We start from the raw sequence: 24,036 nt of genomic DNA on the forward strand, positions 1-24,036 counted from the left end.
AGACCGAAAAAATGGGGCTTAGGGCTCTGTGCTCTTCTCTCTGCAAAATAAGTCAAACGATGGAGAGAGATCAATGGGCACTTAACACTTGTAGAGAGGCAGCAGCAAGTCAGGTAGGCTGTTTCTTCGAGAAGTTCTCCACCCCCCCCCCCCCCAACCCCTCTTTTTTTCCCCTAACATCTTCTCCCTCTGGTTCCAATGTGTTGTCCTCTTCTCATTTGCTGCAGGTCTCCCCCTTCTTCTTCATCCTCTCCCTTGCTGCCTCCCCTTCCCTCCTTTCCCCTCGGCCTGACTTCGGGCTTGCAGAGCCAAGCTGGACTGCTGAGATCTTTGAGCCCGACCCCAGGCTGGACCGGGCTTGGGCTGAGCCACAGGGACCCAGGGTTGGGTTTTAAAAATTCCCACCCAACCCAGTCCAGTTGCACTCCTGGTAGAAAGAGCATTCCTCATATCTCTAGGAGGAATGAAGACTACGCTCGAAGGATGGGACAATTGGTTCAATTTAAGTGATTTAGTTAAGTGTCTTTTAATTTAAGATAGTAGGGACAATTAGGTCTTTTTACTTTAAGTTTTAAGTTATTTTATGTTTAGCAACACCCTTCCACGATTTTTGAAGGATGTGTTTAAGTTGTATTAGGTTTTGGCCTTTGGCCTTATTATAAATAAAGTAAATCGTAGGAGGCTCCCACACAATTGAATATTTGAAAGAAAAAAAAAAACAGAATTGATGGCTGCCATTGCTGCTGCTCCTTTGCTCCTTGTGAGTGTTTGCCTTGTGGTTCTATCAAGGAAGAAGGGTAGGTGGATTTCCTATGACTCCTTACGCCATGACGGCTGGGAGGATCCTCTACAGCTGGAAGGTGGTTCTATCCTTCTGTCACAGAGCTGCTGCCTCCATTGAAGATCTTCTTCAACCAGTAAGTTAGTTATTTAGTTTCATTCATCCCCTTCTTCTTCTAATCCTCCATCCCAAACCTACCCCATCCCAATTGATTCCCATAAACCCTAAATAATCTAAGTTCTGTCCAGCCCTATTTTATCAGTCAAATCCCCTCAAATTTCAGACATAACATCCTTACAGTAAACCTTCCACTCGATCTAGCTTGCTGCCCCATCCCCAATAGCTAAACCCTAATTCCCCCTCTTCTCTATAAAACCTAAAATCAACCTAAAACCTGTTCAGACCTAACTAGCCATCCAATTCAGCCCAAACTACAGTCGAATCTCCCTCTCCCTGCCAGTGATACTCGACCAGAACCCCAGTCCTAAAATCCCATTAAAAACCCTAGTTTCAGCCTAAATTCTAAAACCCGAAACCCTAACCCTAATTTTCTGAAATTCAATTTTTTTAGTTAAACATCATCCAAACCTACATTATTAGACTCCCTAAAATTAAAACCATATAAGAATTACCCCATTCCCCCAAGCCTAACCCTAGAAATTGACCTAAAAACCCTAATTCTGCCCATTCGAACCAGCAGCCCCCTTTGAGATCCTGTTGCTTGGCCTCTAATAGGATCCTTCTCCTATTTAGAGCTACATTAGGTTGGCTAGTATAACTATCAGTACAAGTCTGCAAAGTTTCACCAAAATCTGATGGCTAGATGAGATTTAGAACAATTCTACTGCCACAAGGAATTGTAAAAAAAAAAAACTGAACTAGAACCTCCAGCAATTGATTAATAGAATCAGAAATTAAATGAGAAGTTTAAACACAATGGAATCAGCAGATTTAGGAGAGAGCTTACATTATCTGATTAATAGGAAATAAGAGCTCCCATCATCCAACCAATAGTAAAGCTCAATCTAACCTAATACATTAGCAGCAAATAAGTAGAAAGGAATATTCCTAATCCAAGACAAGCTTTACAACCAAAAAAAAAACTCCTAAAAGACCCTATAAGACCCCACAATTTGACTGATTTGTAAGGATAAGATTCCTGCTGTAGGCTGGAATCTTATCTCAAAACAAAATTTGAAAAAGAACAGAAATCACTTGCTGTCACGACATGTAGGCTGCCTATGACAGCTGTGATGGCTTCCATCAAGGGGACATAGAATGAATCCCAAATAAGCAAAGTGTAAGCCCAGAACCCCAAAACCACATCAGAAAGAGTGAAAAAATGTTTGGATGATTGCATTTCAATATTATACGCACCAGCCTCACCAAAGTATCAGATTATATCCAGAACTTCCGAATTCCCAAATCTCAAAGCCAGGTTTATCAGCACCTATGCAAATGTCAAGTGTTGACTGACATTTCAACTTATGGCTAGTCTGCCCACCGTGGTAGAAAGAATAAAGGATGGATCACGTTTAGTCCCCATTCTAATGTTGCAAAATGCAATCAATGCTCTTGACCTAGTCAAGTAGCATAGTCAAAACTTGTAGCCTTTCCCACTCCATTCTCTTTTTTTTCCGGATTTTTTAACTTTATTATTAAATGAGATTGACTGCCACAAATTGAGAAGCATACCACCCATAACTAATTTTTTTTTCAATGGTCCAACATTTAAATCTTCCACTAATCATATTAACTAAACAAAATTACAAAGAAATCAAGATCTATACAAAGAAATATCAAACTTACATCATCGTCAAAGAAAATCAAATAAATTGAGTTACCCCAAAAAATATGATACAATCATTGAAATAGAAAGAAAAAATAAATAAAAAAATTTAGAATACAGCTTATATTTTTGCATGGGGAAGAAATTATGCAAGGGTATGCTGAGGAACCTACCAAAAGGCAAAGTTCATACAATAGTTAGCAGGTGAAAAGTAAATCTGAAAAGGAGAATTCAAACAATCTGCAATGGTTATTACACCTACGAACCTGAAATGTGTCCCTTATCAAGGCATAGTCGAGAGCATCATCTGCCGGACCAGTTAATGAAATCCTTCGTCGTAAACCATCTATCCGAGTAAGGTATAAATCCAAATACTGAAACAGCATGAATCACTGACAGTTAGCACTTAGCATCTTCTCTCACAATCACTAGTAGAGTAAACGAAATCTTGGCTAAGACAATTAAAATCAACAGAGTTTCCGAAGCAGTAACCCATTAGACAACAGAAGAGAATAAACTACACCAATTAAAATCCACAAGTTGTTTGTTTTGTAACTATCTTGTTGCCATAAATTTCTGACAAGGATCACTATCTGGCTATCTACATTCTGTTACAGAGATATATCAAGTGAAGAATTAAACAGGCTTCCTGACAATTTTTCATACCAAAATAATCAGATAGTAGAGTTGAGCAGCGCATGGAGCAGAATGAAAGCTTCAGAAGGCCAACTGTAAGAAACTCCCAAGTTCTGGGGAGCCTCGACCTCATCCTCTTTCATTAAGGAAACTAGATCAAGAAAGAATCAAAATTTTCCTTCATACAAGCAATTTTAAGGGTTTGCATACTTATCATTCAGAGACTTAAATTGCATCCCCAAATAGGGAAAGTTACCCGGACAGATCTTGACTTCTACTATATATAGTACCCCTCATAAGCATGAAAGCACCACTTCAAAAAGCTCAGATGGACCTTCTACCAATTGGGAGTCAATGCACAAAGGAGATCAAAATCTATGAAGGAATCAAGTTATTTTAGCATGGGAGAACCTATAAATTTGGCCATGGACTAACCATGGAACCATTGAGTATCCTACTTCAATTATTTTGGGATAGTTTAGAAGAGTTACAGACTCATAGATACAAGCATGAGTGTCAAAACCTCAAATTAGCCCGCAAAATCCTTCTCTCCTTCTTGTGTCTTTTGCTAGAATGGCTCCGAGGACATTGCCCATCTCTTCTTTGCTTGCCCATTTACCTCCACCATCTGGAAAAAAGCCCTTACATCCATCTGGCCCCGTTGCAGGAGACCTCTAACCTTTGATAGAGAATGGCTCTGGTTGAAAATGACTTTCTCTGGAGCCACTATCTGTGACACTGTTGGAAAGCTTGTATTTGGCTCCGCTATCTACCACATTTGAATGGAATGGAATCTTAGGAGATGGACCTCCAACTCTAGATCATTTGATTTGATTTGGAAAGCCATCTCTTTCGATGTCTCCTCCAAGCTCAGCTTCATCCCTAATAGGTCCATTTTTTATGCCCCAAGGAACAGGCACATTGTTGTATCTTGGGGTCCTGATACTTCTCTTTTACAGCCCCCCCCACCTCTGCGTAGTTTGGCTTGTGGTTGCGGCTTTGCCCCCCCCCCTTCTCTCTTCCCCCCTTTTTCTCCTTTGTTCATCCCCCTCCCCCACCCCTTTTTTCTCCCCGTCCCCTCTTGGGTTTGGTAATAGAATATATTCACCAAAAAAAAGTCATCAAAAATCAACAATAAGTCACATCAAGTTATCAAAAATCAACATAGAAATAGAAGACAACAGAACGAAAGAAGCAACCTGTTGGAGGTTAGAATCAATTAAAACATACATTTGATTTATAAGTTCTTGGAATTGGTCATTTTCAAGTACACCTAGTCTCACATTTGGTTTATACCGTTCCTAGAAAATATGATCTTATCAATAAGTAATTAACCTGCTCTTGATTTAGAGAAATATCCTTGTTCTCTAATAAATTTGATTGATCAAATGATTTTATTTTTACATGGGACTTTTTGTATTAGATAGAGCACAAAGCCAGCTTTCCAACAAATCCAAGATTGCTTAAATCTGATTTATATTGAAGGAGTTATGTTCTGATCAAACCTTATTTGGTGTGCGCGAATGCTGTCAAAATTGGCTTGAATGAAAATAATTTTTTAGATATTAAAACAAATAAATATTTTACCGCACTTTTGGTTTTTACCAATGTTTTACCATATTAAGATTTATGGAATTTTTAGATTTGAGAAGAAAAAAAACCCAGCATTAGAAAGTTGAAAATTTCACCTACCTCTAAAAATCCAATTTTTGTTCTTGAACTGGGGGGTTGACTTTTTATCCTTTGGAATTTTTTTTTTAACTATTTTTATTGGATTCAAATAAGGGGTATTTGCATATTTATGTATAATATCTTAAGTAAACGGAATAACAAATGATATTTGACATATATAAGTTCCAGAACCTGGTTCGATACCAATTAAACCAATGCATGGCATAAATAAGTTCCAGAACATGGTTCGATACCAATTAAACCAATGCAAGGCGCCGTACAATAAGGCAGCAGCCGCCTAGGCATCTAGAAATCAAACCAGTGCAAAGCGTCCCACAATAAGGTGGCAGTAACCTAGGCACCTAGAAATCCGCCTGGACACCTAGGCGACACCTTGACAACCATGGGTCTACTACAGGCAATTGTACGTTTGTTGGAGGTACTCATGTTACATTGAAAAGTAAAAAAGGCAAACTACAATAGCTCGGTCTAGTGTTGAAGCTTTGTATAGAGCTCATACTGCGACTGAATTGATGCGGCTTAAATACTTTGTCCAAAAGCTTGGTTTTCTAGTCAGCAGGACTATGGAAATGCTATGTGATAATCAAGCAACTAGTTATATTGCTAGTAATCCAGTCTTTCACAAGAGGACCAAACATATTAACCGAGAAGAGCCATTTATAATCTTGGTCCCACATTCTTGTGTTTTCTACACATGGACTAATCTGGATGATCCCTAATCTGCCCAACAAATCTATTCAAGAGTATGCTTGAATTTACCATTAGTTCAAGTTCCTGCAGAAAAAATGGAATCTAAGCACTGTGCTGAGCTTGTAAACATGTGAATTAACCAAAAAGCATGTGAAAGTTATTGACATCGTTTCAGTTTATAGCAGCATGGCAATTTGAGTGTCAAATTGACTCCATATCAGTTAATATTCCCTTTAGGCTCCTTCAAATAGATATTCGCCAGGATGATTTACACACACACCCCCCCCCCCGGTCTCCTTCCTCTCCCCCGCCATCCGGTGTCTGGGATGCCTTGCTTTCCTTTGCCGGAAGACGCAACGGTAGGGGAGATAACGTTGTTTAGACTGCATCTTCTTCCAGTATTTTCAGCTCCAAAGGGGCTTGGAATTGCATCCCTTCTCATGGAACATTGTCCCTTTGGCACAAGTTAATGTGGTTCAAGAGCCACATCCTTTGTCATAGCTTCACTGTTTGGAGGGCCCTCTCCCACTGCCTCCCAACAGTCTTTTCTTATCCACCGACAGATTCCGGTATCTCCCTCCTGCTGTCTTTGTTGGAATGCTACGGAAGACATCGACCACCTCTTTTTTGCTTGCCCCTTTTCCTTCTTCCATCTGGAAAGGAATTCTAGTAAAATGATGGCCAAGGAGACGGAGGATTCTTACATTCCAGAGGGAATGGATTTGGGTGGATATGAACTTTGGCGGTAAATCAACCTGTGATGTAGTAGGCAAGCTTGCCTTTGGTGCTGCCATTAACCACATTTGGATGGAGAGTAATCTTAGGAAATTGGTCGCCCAGTTCTAGATCCCTCCAACAGATATCAGACTCCATCTCTTTTGAAGTCAAAAGCAAGTTGTCCTCGGTCTCCTCTTGTTGTAATGACTCCCCAAGGAACAGGAGTATTTTTGTATCATGGGATTGCCCCTCTATTCTGCAGCCCTCCTCCTCCTGCTGAGGATTGGGTTTTTTGTTTTATGATAATTGTTGTATCTTCTCCTTCTATTGGGGCTCCATTTTCTTTTCTCTCACCTGGTAATAAATTATTTATTCACCCTTTGACACAGAGATTATAACAATGAAATATAAAACATTTATTGAGGCTTGAGGGGACAGTAATGAATCATTCACAACAAATAAAAGAAACAGAATCATAAAGGATTACCATCAAATCAATGAAAAGAATGTTAGATTGAGGTATATAAAAAAAATGTGGCTCATAAATTCACAATAGTTTTTGAACCTCGTAATGATTAAAAAATATCACATTTCATCCTTTTGGGTTGGTCCTTGTTATAAAGGACCCCCACCCATCTCCTTGGTCAAATTGCGAACCCAGATGCAAATGTCATATGCACTGGAAGTGTTTCCAACAAAAGTTGTGGAAAATTACAGAGATACCATAAACCGCTAGTACAAAATTTTAGAGGTTCGTGGCACTTTTGTGATGTGATAAACTTTGACCACATTTTGACATTGCATTCTTTATTGGATAACATTGACAGATGAGATGGATGTGGCCTTCTTTGTGACACATCCCATTCATGTCTACCATTGCCATCCATGTAGCAACTTAACCTATGAATATTAACTTTACCCCAAAAATCAAATAGATATTTCCTCACCTCTTCGATGCTCGAAAAAGTACATTGCAGGGACTGCTCAAAGACCTGAAAATTTTAACCTTCATCAATCAGACCCAAAAAAAATAAAAATAATAATAATATAACATTTCCTCATTCAGATCAAAGAAAGTAAAGTGAAAACTGATACTCTAATTGCCAAATAAAGAGAAGAAAAGACATAAAAGGCCTGAGCTCAATTACTAGTTCATCCATAAAATTGACCAAAGAGAAAATTAAACTACCAAACATAAGTTGGAATTACTCAGTATAACCATGGGGAGTCAAACATTTCTTCCAAGGAAATTTTTTAAGCATGAATAAAAGAATCCCACCACGACCTTTCCAAAACTTGCTTTTGATGATATCGAAGCCCTCCTAAAAGAATAGAATATTGCCAATCAACTAGAGATGAAATATCCCAACCCAAAGCAACAACTTAGAGCAAATACCAAAACCACTTATAAGATCTCTGTTATTTATATGAAAAAGCAATATATTCATAATATTATTACTAAACCTACCACCCCAAATAGCAATACAAACAAAATTTAAAAAGAAAAAAAAAATCCATGAACCAAATGTCCACCTCATCTCATATGCATCAAGCAATAAAAAAAGATAGTACTTGTGGGTTGAGCACTCTTCCCCCCCCAAAAAAAAAAAAAAAGGGAACTCCTCATCTTTTCCCATCCTGATCTCCTAGGGCTTGATAGCCCTTGCAAACTCACCTCCATAATTCATTTATCAGTGGATGCACGACAAATCCTGATTTTTGGTCTACCTGGACAACACACTGGCATTTCAGCAATGACCTCCCTCATGCACCTAGTTAAGAATTCAGCCTTGAATCCCAATTCAAGAGAAACCCATAACCAACAACATAGTGCGAGGACACAAGCAAGGGGCTTTTTGAAATAGTAAGACAAGGTCCGAAACAACACTAATAAGGTTCTGCAAACTTGATGCAGGCTCTGAAATCAAGTAGGGCCACCAAAAGAGTAGCTTAACCTTCCTTGCCTCCATCACCCCTTAATTGGTTTGGTATCTAAGAATCCCAGGGTCCTGCCCCGTAACCCTGTAAAATTGGCCAAGCTATGCATGCTTCAGACGTCAGAGGGCAGGGGAAGTTAGTGTCAGGTCTGGTATTGATAGTTGTCATGGCGTCTAGGTGAACCAAGCTAAATCATACTGTTGATACCTACTGGGCTAAACATGGGAAACCTGACTGGGTTGCATCAACCGCCAACACAGCTGCATCTGATGGTAATTCTGAGAAGGTGTCTTTTGGCGACACCAACATTGCATCCTCTGATATTCCACAATCCGGTCAAGGACAACGTGATTATTACACTATCCGGATGCAATGTTGGTGTCGCCATTTGGTTACCAAATGGTTCAGTTGAGCACCTCAAGCTCGGTTGGTTGCAACTTGCAAAGGGTTTCACTCAAACATATGGTGTTGATTATTTTGAGACATTCTCTCTGGTAGCACGCATTAATTTTGTCCGTATACTTATCTGTTTGGAAGTAATCTTAATTGGCCTTTATTTCAGCTAGAACTCAAAAATGCCTTTCTATATGGTGATCTTGATGAAGAGGTTTATACGAAGCAACCTATAGGGTATGTTGCCTAGGGGGAGAATGCATCCAAAGTATGTCGTCTTCACAACATGGTTCAAAATCTTGCGATATATAGCCAATATTTCGGTATATTTCGGATATCTCGACACTGCCGAGACGAGATGACCATATGAAATGAAAAAAGTCCAAATTTCGATATATTTCGTGATATTTCGTCACGAAATTTCAGTATATTTCGTAAATAAAGTGTATTTAACAGTTTATACATCAGGGTCCGACCGTATACTGTCAATCAAGGGTGCAAACCCAAAACACCACTTTGAGTTCATTTTTTTGCAATATGAAGGTTTAAATGTGTTTATTTAACTTAAATAATGGTGTACATGAAGTATCAGGCCTTAATATGGCCAAAAACCCACCGAGATGGAGTGCCAAAATATGGTAGAAAAAATACCATATTTCGACAAAATTTCAGTATATTTCGGATATCTCGACCAACCCAGATACCGAGATATCGCGAGATTTCAAACTATGCTTCACAAGGCTATTTATAGGCTGAAGCAATCTCCACATGCTTGGTTCAATAAGTTCAATAAAGTTATTGGAAGTTGTGGCTTTACCTAGTGTTTTTCTGATCACTCAGTGTTTATACATCGTCGGGAGGACAAAGTTGTTATCCTAGTTTTGTATGTTGATGATATTATAATTTTAGGAAATGACACTTCTGGTATTCAAGCGGTGAAGGTGTATCTCCATCGACACTTTCAGATGAAGGATTTAGGGCCTCTCAGATACTTTTTGGGGATTGAAGTTGTTCGTTGCAAGAAAAGGTATTACCTTACCTCAGAGGAAGTATGTTCTTGATCTCCCATCTGAGACTGGTATGCTCGGCTGTGAGCCTATTGATAACCCTATGGATCCGAATCTGAAACTTGGGGTGAGTGATAGTGATGATTTTGAGGATAAACATTAGTACAAAAGACTAGTTGGGAAGCTCATTTATCTGATTGTCATCGTCCAGATATTTCCTTTGTGGTTGGAGTCATTAGTCAATTTATGGAGAGCCCTAAACTTGCTGATTGGGATGTTGCTTGTTGTATCTTGAGGTATCTTAAGGGTGCTCCAAACAAAGGTGTTATTTATCGACATCATGGTTACACAAATATTGTAGGTTATTCTGATGCTGATTGGGCTAGAGTTGCCAATGATCGACGATCGACTACTGGATATGGTACCTTTGTTGGAGGTAATCTAGTGTCTTGGAAGAATAAGAACCAAACTATTGTGGCTCAATTGAGTGCAGAGGCTGAGTATAGAGCTATGGCTCATACTGCAGCAGAGTTGATGTGGTTGAAATCTCTCCCACAAGAATTGGGGTTCTCTATTCCCGAACCAATGAAGATGTATTGTGACAATCAATCCATCATTTACATTGCTCGAAATCCAGTTTTTCATGAGGACTAAGCATATTGAGGTTGATTGCCACTTTGTGAGAAATGTTGTTATGCAAAAACTGATTTCCACTCCGTTCATCAACTCCGACAGTCAACTTAATGATATGTTCACAAAGGCATTGTTTTGACCTGCATTTCTTGATGGTTGTTCCAAGCTAGGTATGGATGACATATATACACCAGCTTGAGGGGGAGTGTTAGAATGTAGATCTCGGTTGGGGGACTATAGGAGTACATAGACCTCCATATTGTGGGACTTTATTTATGAAGTTATTGTTTTTAGTTGGTTTCAAATTGTAACTAAGAATAGCTGAGTTGCGTTGTTTACTTCTTATGCTTGGACTATAGAGTCCTTTGATTATTGTAATTGGTCAAGTTTATATAAATAAATTGTTGGGTGATAAATTGCTTCTACCCATCTATAGCTCTCTCATTCTCTTGGTTCTCCAAGGGTTGAGTGCTGTTACAATGGCATCCATGAAACTTCTATTGACCGACTAGTGGCTTCAGATAAAGGAAAGAGTTCCATTCAGTCTAGGGATTCTTCCAACTCCATCCCAAAGGGCCTGTTTCATGTTACACCACAGTAACCGCATCATCCACCCCCACCACCATATGAAGTTGGTCGATATGATGATCCTCTTTATGGAGCTGAAAGAGGAGCGCAGATAGCTAGACGTCCTCAATTTTTATGGGGATAACAACCCAAAGCAGTAACTTGATTGGGTTCACAGTTTGGAGATATTTTTCAGATGGTACGGATTTACTGAGGCCAAAAAGATTCTATTTGCAGAGGCTAAGCTGAAGGACACGGCTCGAGTCGAGTGGATCAAACACCAACAGCAGAATTGAACTCAAGGCATTAGGATAGTTGTTACTTGGGCCGTGATGAGTAAAGCCATGAACCAAAGATTCCTGCCTAACAACTACAAGCAGCATATGCACCTCAGGTTTGCACAATTGAGACAGAAAAGCATGACAGCTAAGGAGTATGCAGCCAGGTTTTACTATTTAGCAACACGATCTGATTTTAAGTGGGATGAGGAGGTATTGGTGGCATAGTTCCACAAGGGATTACACCCTCAAATAAGTGCTGCACTAGTATCCAATCGACTTCCTAGAATGTAGGATGTTGTACAGGTGGCATATCAAGTAGAAGAAAGTCTGAAGCAGTCATAAACTCGGTTACTAGAAAGACTTTTACAGATATTATTCCTAGGAGTGATAGTTCCAGTCAATAGTAGCCTTCTTAATGTAGTCCTAGATAGGTAGGAGACCTACTAGGAGCCAAACAACAAGATCAAACAACAAAAGGGGCTGCTGGTTCGAATGGACAGCACTAGGATTTAGGTCAATTCCTAGGGTTTGGGTTGGATATTGGGAAAGGGGTTTATAGGGTATTAATGGGCAGGTCTAGGGGGTCAATATGGTATTAAAAGGTTAGGGGTTGGATGAGTTTTGAAATTCTGCAATTCTGGACAGAATTGAGTTGCAGGTTTTGGGTTTAATGGAGTGGAGGAATGGAGGGGTTAGAGTGGGAATTTGGGGCTGAAACTTGGATCGAGTGTCAACAATGATGTAAGGGATGTATGCTGAAAGTTTGGTTTGAAACTGATGGACAGATTCGAAGTTATGGTGGTTTCCTAGTAGAAGTAGGAGAGAGGGGTAAAACTATAATTTCAGACAATCGGCTGGGTGGATGGTGCTGAAATTTGAATCGAGTCTCTCTTAGGGTTTGAGGAAGACTCAATCAAATTTTTAGCAGGTTCTAATGGTTAGATTTGGCTGGGCAGAATTCTCACGAAAATCACCTTGTAGGTGACCTTCTAGAAGGAAGAAGAATAGTTGCAGAATTTCTTACTTGTTGCAGGTCTTCAATGGCAGCAGCTTTGAAGATGAACAATGGGGTCTCCCGATCTTCACGATGCAAGGAGATAAGTAGCAACCCTCCCGATCTTCACGATGCAAGGAGTCGATTGGAGATCCACCAATCCCTTCAACCTTGATATTACTCACAAGGCAACCTTGATATTACTCACAAGGCACACTCACGATGGAGCAAAGGCAGCAACAAAGGCAGCAAGCATAAAGCTAATTTTTATTAATCAAATTCGTGTTCAATGCTGGCCTCCCTTACAAACTTATATAGAAGACTCAAAAATAGACTTAGACACTAAAAAGGAATGGCCTAACCCAATCCTTAACCTATTAGCTAACTTAAACTGACTAGGAAACTGAAATAGACTCAAAATAGAGTCCTAATCCAGCCCAACTAAACAACTAAAACAAAAACTAATAAAATCACTTAAATTGAACCACTGGTTGAACCGGTTCAATTTAAAACACCAAATAAAAAGCTAAGTATGAAAATAAAACTAAGTATGGGAGCTAATCCCGTATGCAACCTATTTACCCATATTTTAGGCCCATAAAAGTGGCCTATTACATTAGAAACCCATGGGATCAAAGGCCCAACATATATGTAACCCAACCCTAGACTTATTCCTAATAAAAGAAGCCCAATTTGGTGATAAATCTGCATCACTTCTCCCCAAGAAAAATCATTCAGCAAGCCACAAGCTATTGGTTCAACAATGGCATCTTCACAACCAAACCGGCCATATTCCCCACCTCAGCGTGGTTCCAACAAACCTCCTGTGATGCCAAAGGCTGCCATTCAGTGTTTTATGTGCAAAGGGTATGAGCATATTAGTGCTTAGTATCCCAACCATTCGGTAACTTACATTGATAAGGATTCTTTTGTACCTTATGTCCCAGAAGAGCAACTGAATCTTGAAACAGTTAATTTAGAGGCAAAGCGTGAGCTAGGTGAAGTCAACGGTAATGAAGATGATGAGCAACAACCTTGTTATGTTCTACATCCTCTTTTGACCACTCACAAGGTCTTCGATTATGAAGATTGACGCCACAGCAGTATGTTCCAGACCTGCACGAAGTGCAATGATCAATTATGTAGCATGGTGATCGATGGAGGTAGTTGCTCTAATGTCGTCTATGAAGATGTTCTTCATAAGCTAGGATTGCAAACGAAACAAAGCCAACCTGGATTTTTGGTCTAATAAAGGCTAGTAGTAGTTTAGTTTGTAGTCTTTTCTTTTATATTATGTTTTGCTTTGAATAGGTTACATAAGAAATAGTCATATAGGAGATAGAGTTTGAGTTAGTTTGTATTTCACATTCCAGGGTTAGGATGTCTTTGACTTCTTTGTTTGTTTCTTCTATTTAAATGCTTGCAATCAACAAACTCAATTATAAAATCACAATGAAATAGATTTGAATACATTGTCATGTGTGTGTGCGACTGTGGTCGTGGAGTTTTCCTTTCTCCCCTACAACTCTGAGTTCCCATCTCAGGTATCTTCCCATTCTCTCATTGGGCCTCCACCATCCAAGGGTTGTGAGGTTTGCAATATGATCCTTGACAAGGCTCTCTCCACCTACACATATAATAAGATACCTTTTCTTATTGCCAACGAGGGAGGAAAAAAAGAGAGAAAAATTTAGAGGCCTAAGGACGGAGAACCTACTTGAAATGAAGTTGCTAAACAGATTGCAGTAACTGGAAACAACCAGTATGAGGTAAGTAGGGAAATCGCTGAGAGGACCCTGCTTCATATAACTATCTCCTAGAGAAGCAAACAGTGAGACGTCCAGAGGGAAGAAGCAATCCAGCAGTATAAGTAAGGACACATACAAGAATACAATCATATAACAGTATTGTATTTATCACTAAGGGGATTTCATCTTCCCATTAATAAACATCCAATCATCTCTTACACCTAACAGCTGATATTATACTTATCAAACTGCTCACAACATCCTCAGGCATTGGTAGAATGTGTGTGTCCCGATGTATGCACCAAGCCTTGGGTAGTTGAGGAGAGCTCATCGAAAATTCTCCCACAGATCCCTTTCCATATTCCTCAGCACATGGATAAAGAAATCATTTCCCCCAACTTCATAACAAGTACCACAAAGAGATTCCAGACAGAGAAGGAAGGGGAAGAAAGGGAAAAGAGAAAGCAAGGAAGTGAAGCTTTTAAAGCCTTCTCTATAAGTTTCTGCTAGTGATCAGCTGTCAATGCATAAGTCGAGGCACCATCCAATCCTCCTTTGTAGCCTAATTAACAATAACCCAAGAAGAAACTGTCCATCTCATCTTAGATCAGTTATGCCACTTTGATAACTGCCTCAAAAGGTGGCCCTTCTGCCAGCCTCAATTTTTCTTACTTAACAAGGAATGAAAATGAGGCTCTATGTATTTTCCAGGGTGAGGGGGAAGACATCCAAATTACGCTTTTTGGCTCCTGGAAGCAACAACAGTATCCATGCCAGGAAGAAAAAAATTCTAATTAAATTTCTGGGCATTGTATGCTAATCATGATGTGGCTCATTAACCAAAGAATTTAATCATAGGACTAAGGGAATTTCTCACAATATGTTCTAGGACAAATGCACTACCAAATACCACTCCATTATATCAATGTTCATAAAATTAATGTTCCAACAAGAGATAAGAACTGAAACATACAGCAGACAACTCATTTTTAGAAGCATGACCACGCTCCAAGGAGAGCAAATATCGACTCCAAAGCTCTCCAATCCAGGAGCAGTTTCTGATTGCCCTGGAATATACATCCCTAGCAACACTGGGAACCTGAAACAAAAGACCAAACAATAGTCATAATCTATTAAATTACAACTAATTTGAACAAGTTTATGGGGAAAACCTTTAATGTGTGATCCAAAAAGCGAGTATAATCAAGCCATATGTCACTTGATAAAGGAAACTCTGTGATGGCACGTTCATACAGGATTTGAATGCGAGCTGGATCACCGCATGACTGTTCAAATTTTAAGTATGTCTGCAACAATACAAGGTCTGTCACTTGCAAATAATTAAAGAAAAATTAGTAATAGTAATAATAATAATAATATTTTATTAATAAGAGCGCCAACCAAATGATCAAGATAAAAGATGGAATCACTAAAAGTGTATTTGATGCAAGGATTGAGATCTCGGTATCGGTTTCGGCAGCCGATACCGATCCAGATCGGCCAGTATCGGCCTGGATCGGTCAATTTTAACACTACTCTTCATTAAAAATCGAGATTTTTTATAATTTTACCCTTGATCCGATACCGATACCCGATCCAGGATCGGCCAAGTATTGGTATCAGCCTCGACCGATACCGATACAATCCGGCCGATCTGATACCGATACCTCAATCCATGGTTTGATGAGAACATACAACAATTACTTTCAGTCGGACTACAGAGATACTAATGAGAACTAGATTAATCAAAGCCTTCTGATAAGGAACTGCCGTGGAAACAAATTTGGCATTCTTTGTAAGATGATCCTTATGCACTTATTTTTCTCTAAAATAAAGAGGAACTGTTTTCCCAGATTCCCAATTCTCTTCAATCTGCACATCCACTTTCCACTCGACTTAAGCAAAGTTTCCTTTTGATTTACCCATTTTGCGTCCCAAGAGGGAAAGGGAGCAACGAAGAACCCATAAGTTCAATTCTCTTACCATGTACCAACTGATCTTGGCACCCCAAGTAAAAAGGAATATTAGTTATGTTTCTTTTGATAAGGGCAAGGCATCCAACTATTATTTGTATAATACCTGTTTCTGACTTTCTACCGCCTTCATTTCTTTGACAGAATTATTTTTTACTTTTGTTGGAAACAACAGAAAGGAAGAATTTTGGCTGATGCCTGATCTTTTCAAAGTCTAACACTGCCTTTTACCATTCTGAATTTACTTTCCTAGTTCCTGAATTAACAAACTATGAATTCAGCTCATACACAAACCACTGGCATTTAAAAAGTTGAACTTGAGCAGAGGAAGGAAAGCATTCATGTGGAGGCTATTCATCTACAAAAGCTAGAGTAGGAAATGCATATATTTGGCCAACACCAGACAATGAGAAAAAGGATATGCCATCTGCACCATATGCTTGTATGCCACAGCCAATAGCCCCTTAAGATGCAAGTAGCAGAGTTGTTCCACGAGATACATTGGAACCATTGGAAGATAAATGCAGAACACTTTCTGGACTACTCCATCTGTTCCTTAAAAACGGTCCACTTCGGGCTTTTTAACTGTTCTAAAATAATAGTACACTTAAAGCATTAATTTTGGTTGCTTTTCCATTTTACCAATTTGACACATTATTCCAAGAAGTTCTATGCCATGTTGTAAATGAAAGTCAACTTGGAATCCATGTTGGAGATGAAGGGTAAACTAGGAAAATAAATTAACAAAAGTACCAGGTTATAGCATTAATTAGCATCCCTTAAACGTATGTTCTTTCAAAGCAGACTATATTTGAGGAACAGAGAGAGTTGACTAATCAAGAAGTCATGCAAATGGTACAGGTTAGCAGAAGGTTGGAAAGTGCAATTTGCAGTTGCCAAATTGGGAGGAGCAATTTTTGCAAGGAAATAATAGGACATGAATAGATTAAAACTCCTAGAAGATTGCTATGCATTTCTGTAGTGGGTTGCTTTTATTATTGTCAGTGCTGGCAGTCATGGACCTTTGATGAAGGTGGTGGTGGTGACATCAATGGCAATGTTGATGATGACAACAGAAGCAGCAATAACAGCAGGGAAGTCATGCAGGCTACATTAGGTTGAACCAGCTGCTGCATGGAGACCCACTATGGTAGAGGTTGTTAATCGTGTAAGATTTAGAGTTGCAATTGGAATTAGGATATCTAATAAGGATTTCTTCTAATTTATAATTCTGATTCTTAGTAGGATTAGGAATCTGTTTATGTACTCTCATCCTATTATAAATAAAGTCTTGGGGGGAGCTGCTGAGATCTGCTGAGTATTGAATTCTGTCTCTTAGCAGCTCCCCTTTCTCTCCCATCTCTTCTCTTCTCTTCTTCGATTCTATGATTTCACAGGGTTAACTCTGTTACATGGTATCAAAGCATAACCATTATTTTGTATTTTTTTTTTGGGGGGGGTTCTGGTTTGAAGGTCTTACAAGGTTTGTACTAAAGGGTTGCAGCACCCTATGCTGCATACTACTTCAGACAAAAGCCCTAGTTGATGATATTAATGAAAAACTAGGGTTCTACTTCCTAATCTACTGTTTACATGGAGTGAAGATCGATTGCAGTCATCAAGTTTGAGGTTTAAGGTTGCGGTTCACCCTTGAAGATTACTCTCTACTTCTAACTCTGATCCAATCAGTGGATCTCTATTATTCTTGAAGATTATATTGATTGAAGGTTGGATCTGATCAGATCCTTCAATTCCATTCAAGAGCAGTACTTCTCACTCCATGCGGTACCCTGTTTACGGTAAGATTTCAGTTTGCTTTTTATCTATAATTCCTCCAATCAACTCAGCACTCTGCTGTGAGTTTTTTGGGATCTTATTCCCCTCTCCAAGTGCAGTGTTCGATCCCTCTGATCTATTGAAATTTGGGTTTTTAAACCCTGAGTTTGATTATCAGTGAGATTTAAGTTTTTAAACCCTAATTCTGGTTCTTCTTAAGTGCTGGTTGTGATTACTACTGCTGCTACTACTTTTCTACAGTATGTTTGATCAGTTGGTTTCATGGCTGGCTGATCCTAACCACCAACGGGCAATGTCCAAGTTCAGATTACTACTATTAAACTCTCCGGAGTTTCAAACTACCTCTTATGGGCCCAGGCAGTACAGGCATACATACATTTCAAAGGAAAACTAAAGTACATTACTGATGATCCTCCTACTACTGATCCAAAAAACCTACCACAATCACAGCTCAATGTGAGTGGATCAGTGACAACTCTATTATCAAAATATGGTCATGTAACAGTGTTGAAACTGCTATTGCATCTATTGCGATGTTTCACACTCTTGCTAAAGATGTCTGAGAAGATTTGCGTGAAAGTTCTTCTCAGGAGAAGAATATCTCCCACATGTATGATCTCTATGAGAAACTTTTAACTTCAAACAGGTAGATATGATTTTGAATGCATACTTTGCAAGTTACAAAGGTATGGTTGAAGAACTCCAGATACATCAGCCCTTGACTACTAATCTGGAGTAGTTGAAGCAACAAAAGGATAAATTTCACGTTGCAAAATTTTTAGCTGGTCAACATCCTGACTACCAATTTGTGAAGAGTCAACTTCTCACAGGAGAGAAGGTTCGCTCTCTCAATGAAGTCTTCTTTGCATCAATCGTCTAGCTAATCCTTCTAAAACTGACACTACTCCCAAGGATAATTCACCATTTGTTGCCAATCATGGACGAGGACGTGGCTGTGGCCAAGGCCGTGGAACTAGTGGTCGGGGTACAGGTAGTCAACCTGTTGATAAATCTTCTTGCCAGTGTACTTACTGTGGCAGATCAAATCATACCATTGATATCTGTTGGGTCAAAGTGCCAAACATGGAAAACCTGAGTGGGCCAATGAGTTGGCTAATACATCCACAATTGGTGCTTCTACTGAGCAAACTCCTAATAGTTCTACATCTGCTACATCTTCTACTGTGTCTCGGGATGATTACAGCCAGTTACTCAAACGCCTTCAACATCTTGAAGTTGCATCTGCCTCCACCCCTACAGCCACCTTAGCTCAGAAAGGTATCCATGCATTCCATATCTCTTCTACATTGTGGATTATTAATTCCGGTGCATCCTGTCATATGACTGGTAAGTCATTTATTTTCCTCTATAAATCAAACTCAAAATTCTTCTCCCGTCATCCTTGCTGAAGGATCCTCTACTCAGGTGACTGGTCATGGAACTGTCTCTCCCACTTCTTCCATGACTTTTTCACATGTTCTTCATGCTCCCAAATTACCTTTAAGTCTTTTATCTGTTAGTCAACTTACTAAATCTCACAATTATTCGAGCAATACATCATTATTCAAGGTATATACTAAAATATAAGTATTCAGAGATGCAAGTGTAACGAAGGAAACACACTTCAAAAGTTTAAAAACATGTTTAAATCCTAAATTTCAAGATGGAAACTTCATAAACTAATTTTCCCTGATCATGCTTTAACTTACATACCTACAACCTTGAACGAGTAAGTAATGAGATTCATATTCTGACAGCAGCACCAATAAAAATTTACACGCAAATATACCATACACAAAAAATACATAGGACACCAGTAAATGCACTGGAAAGGAGGAATAAAGAGAAACAAGTTAGAGGAGCTCCAAGAACAAGGCATAGACCAAAAATAACCTGGGAGAGAAGTGGTGAGAAGAAAAACACGGATTGGGCTAACAAAAATATAAGTTTTAATAGAGTTGAATGAGACAAAATAGGATTCATGTAGCCAACCATTTAGTTGGGGTAAGGCTTAGTTAAGTAGAGTTGAATATAAAATACATAAATATACAATAAAAAATGAAGTACATTACTGAAACTGAATAAACAAATTAGAGATTTCAGCGAATAGTGCATAGATATTTTATATACCATGTAATGTTGAAGCTTCTCCATGTCTGATGCATCTTGCTTACAAATTTTTTCTTCGTGATGGACCCGAGCATTATACATCTCAATGGCCTTTTGATATGCTGAAACAACATTAGAAGGAACTCCATCCAGCTCACCAGGATCAACTTCAGGAGCAGTCCCTTGTTCAACCTCCCAAGCCTTGTAGGCAAAAAGTGTTGACCTTAAGTCAGCCAGAGGCAAAGATAACTGACGATGGAATATACCTCGAATTCGATTGACCTGCTTTTCTTTTCCCTGCATACAAAGAAAACAGTTTTACATGTCACATTATCACTAGTTTCCATGTACCAACAAAAAGGAACGTATGACAAGAGTCACAGGACACCCGTTTTGGGTGGGGGGGGGGGGGGGAATGAAACAAATATATAAATAAAAATCAGGTAAGAAACCAGTTGATCACTCAAAGAAAGTGAATCTATGACATGAAACTCTAACATGCAGATAAATACTGACCTCTCGATCACTATCATCAATAGTATGAATGAAAGCTTGTTCAAATTTTCTGTATGCTTCCCAGATCTTATTGCCTTCAACAACATGCAATCCAGCAGCAGTAAGAGCACGTTCAAATAAGTTCCTCATTTTCAAGATACCAGCTGGCGAATATTCATGGACTGATGGGTCATTCTCTTGTACATAAGTTATGCAGTCACACCATAGAGACACAGACTGCAAAGAGCAACCATAGTTAGTTGTATTGAGTAAATTAACCTACAGATGAATCTTATAAAGATTGACCCCCCAAAAAAAATGATGCAAATAGAAAGTGCAGTTTTCTTGAAGAAACCCTAACATCCCTCCTTTCTATGTTTAGCTTTGCTCTTCTGAGAATATTAAACATCTGCAAAAATATGGTCCATATTACATATTCCAAATCAGAGCTTACCAGATATTCATGTAGACCTCGCTCAAAAAGTTTTTCAATTACAACAGAAGTCTCGGGTCTGCAAAAATTTAAGGAGAACATAAAACATCACCAACTTATCGGTTAACTAAAATAACATCATATCACTACCCTCCCGGACCACCCTCTCATCCCTACAACAGAATAACATAGCATGATTTTCCAAGACTTCACTCATGTGAAAAGTCTGAGTCCAACATAGTTACTTGACACATCAATATAGTATGATAAGACAACTAAGTTATGATACCTATGAGTGGATATGCTACTGAAATTCATTTTAACAAGAAATTGGGGATGCAAACCGTAGGTTGCTTCGAGAGAAAAAAAATTCATGAAAATAAACAAGCAGATTCATATGCTAGAATCAAACAATTTCACCCCCAAAAAGACAAAGACAAATTAATAATGGTCCCCGAAAATACTTGATCGGATGATTGACGCATGAGTGAACTATGCAAATCCTTCTCAATCTAGACGCCCGTATAGTTACCCAATTAAGAAAAAAACTAGCGATAAATAAAAGAAAATTTGATAAAACTCATAGGATCTGAGATGTCAGGAGTACTCATAATTAGGAGCAAGTAAACGCATGCATAACTGAATCAAACGTCCATACTGAGAGAAATATACCCAGTGCTCAGTGAGGCTTCATCCTTGACCCACTCCTGCCACATTGCAGGGGTTAAAGGGAAAAGAGCATTCATCGACTCTCTTGCTTCACGTAGCTTTTCAATATGGCCGAGTCTCCTCAGAGATTTTATGTACTGTGAAACGCGAAAATTAAGTTAAACCAGTAGGATATGTCACTAATCAATCTAAACACTTATGAAAAGAGATTTTGACGAAGAAGATACATACTTGAACGTGAGTCTCGTAACTCGACGGGTTCTCCGCCAGTTCTTTCTCTAGGGCTTCCACTCGGAGATCTTCGACGTCATCGTCCGACTCCGATTCCGACTCCGACTCCGAATCGGAAGAACTAGGGTTTTCCATTTCTGTATCAACTTCCACTTCATTGTGAGTTTTCTCGAGGGTCTTCACTTCCATATCAGAGGTTTCCGCCATTGATACTTCTCTCTCTGGTTTTGGGGGTCGTTTTGAGCTGGGCAGACACTCGCAAGTCGCAAATTCTAATGTATTCCAATTTTCTTTTGGGCGCCTAAATCCTTTTTCGTCACGCTATTCCTATCTTTTTTTTTTTTCTTTTTTTTGGGTACGATCATAGTTTCAGATTTAAGAATCCATTCGGATGGTGGGGTTCTGCGTGTCCATACGGTATGATGGTGTCTACAGTCTATGGCAGGGTTTTACTAATCGGTGGCGATCCGATACCAATCTGGACCGGTTCGTATTGGTCTTATAAATTTCTTAACAAAAAATTGATTTTTTTACATTTTTATCTCTATATGTATTGATCCACCGATACAGGATACTGATATGAATAGGCCAATCCGATACTAATTCCTCAAACCATGGTCAATGGATGCGAACAATGTAGACCATCCAATAATTACAGATCTTTTTTTGGTAAAGTAAGATTCTATTCAATTTTAGCCCCGTTACAAGAGGCATGTGTACCACACAAGGTTTTTGAAACTCGGAATCAGTTAGAGAGGATTCTGATCCAAATCACCTTGAATCAAGAATCTAAACTATTTTATGATGAAAATCAAATCGATTTAAGAATCAAGAATTGGCCCATGAATCGATCGAATTCAAAATGATTTAGAAAGAAAATGGCTTAGAATCGACCTATCAAATTTCGATTAGGTCAATCCGATTCCAATTCAAGAAACAACGATTAGGAACAGTGCAAATCTCTGGAGCCCGCTTGATAATCTTACGCGAAATAGTTTTTGGTGTTTTTCCGTTATGAGAAATGGGAAAACACCCAAAAACCGCTTGATAACAAAGTGTTTTTTGAAACATAAATCGAAATTTATGCTCCTTAGAAGACTTTTGACAGATCATGTTGGACTTGTTCTTTCGTTCTGTGTTGAAAATTGAAAACTGTGCCCGATAATTTCGACAAGGCTACATGCCTTTTCAGTTTTTACAACCACAAGCCTGCTGTCCTTCACCAAGGTCTGAAACGAAAGCCCTAACGGATGAGGTCGAGTTGATGCTGCCATCGTCGAGCCATCTGTGATGCCGGTGTTGTGGAAGGCTTCCAGAAGACTCAATACCGGATGTTGGGTGGTGGAGCCAACGAAGTCAGCCATGGCTACACAAAGGGTGATGGTCTTGGTGCTGAGATTGTTGGTACCTTCGTCCTCGTCAACACCGTCTTCTCTGCAACCGACGCCAAGAGAAGCGCCCGTGACTCCTACGTCCCTGTAAGTATCCTTTCCTCTTCTCCCACTCGTTAGTTACCTTTAATTTTTAATATATTTCTGAAAGATTGGTTATTTTTGTAGTGGGTGTGGTTGGTTCTTAATTATGCCTGTGGTCTGGGTTGAATCCCAGTACAATATGTCTTTGGGTTCTTGAAAAGGTTTCTGAAATCTGAACCCAGAAGTGGTTGGGTGCTAAAAAAGATACTTGGGTTTCTAATATAAGTTGGAGGAAGTTGAGTTTAGTTCAGAAATCGCTGATAACATGCGATTGAAGCTCTGCTGGTATGTGCCCTGTGGTGGAATTGAAACAAATGAAGAAAGGGTAACAAAGCTAGTCTGTGGTTTGGTGGTTTTCTAAGGGGATGGGATTTGGGGTTTTGAGATTTGGGGTTTTATTTAAAAAAAAAATCATTTTTACACTTGATTATTTGGATCGATTTTCTCTGTTTGTTATTCATATTTGAGTCGTTTTTTTCACTTGATTACTCATCTTTTAATCTGGTTTTTGGTTTGATATCCATTTCTCTAAAGGGAAGCAACTAGAGGGAGTCTCTTGGGAACAAATTTTCTGAACAGGTTTATCAAGCGGTTTCTCAACACAATTTCAGAAAAAACTATCCTGCTGTTTCTCAGCACATAAACAATAGTAAGGTTATCAAGCGGATACCAAATTTTCAATTCTTAAAACCATGGTAACACATAAATCTTTCGTCAACGTGAGTGAAGAAAAAAATGAGGTCCAAAAATATATATAATAATAATAACAATTGATGTTAGGAGAAAAGATGATCAGGGCACCATTAATATTATATCATTTAGAAATTTAGAAATTTAAAAAATCCCTTGTTGCGTTATAAAAATTCTTTAAATCACGAATAATTCTTTTTAAATAATTTAAAATTTTTTTTTCTTCAATACATGATCTCATATATAAAAATAAATAAAAAATTTCCTGCACCCATAAAAGACGGTTAACCCACCATCC

The 24,036-nt window shown here is 38.9% G+C and overlaps 1 protein-coding gene and 1 long non-coding RNA gene across 4 annotated transcripts in view; one reads left to right on the forward strand and one right to left on the reverse strand.

Annotated features, from left to right (window-relative positions):
* The window catches only part of LOC122669365 (squamous cell carcinoma antigen recognized by T-cells 3), a 67,152-nt gene extending 45,299 nt beyond the window's left edge, over positions 1–21,853 (reverse strand). For 2 of the 3 annotated variants that reach the window (XM_043866117.1, XM_043866116.1), the window contains exons 1-9: positions 21,574–21,853; positions 21,346–21,479; positions 20,695–20,752; positions 20,262–20,477; positions 19,767–20,042; positions 15,039–15,173; positions 14,840–14,965; positions 7,253–7,297; positions 2,837–2,944 (exon numbers count right to left, since the gene is read on the reverse strand). In XM_043866117.1, the coding sequence (XP_043722052.1) occupies positions 2,837–2,944; positions 7,253–7,297; positions 14,840–14,965; positions 15,039–15,173; positions 19,767–20,042; positions 20,262–20,477; positions 20,695–20,752; positions 21,346–21,479; positions 21,574–21,780 (1,305 nt within the window). In that variant the 5' untranslated portion in view covers positions 21,781–21,853. The remainder of the gene's footprint in view (positions 1–2,836; positions 2,945–7,252; positions 7,298–14,839; positions 14,966–15,038; positions 15,174–19,766; positions 20,043–20,261; positions 20,478–20,694; positions 20,753–21,345; positions 21,480–21,573) is intronic. The other variant, XM_043866118.1, reaches the window with a different exon arrangement.
* Positions 21,854–22,852: 999 nt separating this feature from the next.
* LOC122669371 lies at positions 22,853–23,219 on the forward strand. The gene is made up of 2 exons (XR_006334003.1): positions 22,853–23,083; positions 23,133–23,219. It is a non-coding gene; the product is annotated as an uncharacterized LOC122669371 (long non-coding RNA).
* Positions 23,220–24,036: the final 817 nt, after the last annotated feature.

Source organism: Telopea speciosissima, chromosome 7, assembly GCF_018873765.1.
Source record: "Telopea speciosissima isolate NSW1024214 ecotype Mountain lineage chromosome 7, Tspe_v1, whole genome shotgun sequence".
Classification (NCBI taxonomy): Eukaryota; Viridiplantae; Streptophyta; class Magnoliopsida; order Proteales; family Proteaceae; genus Telopea; species Telopea speciosissima.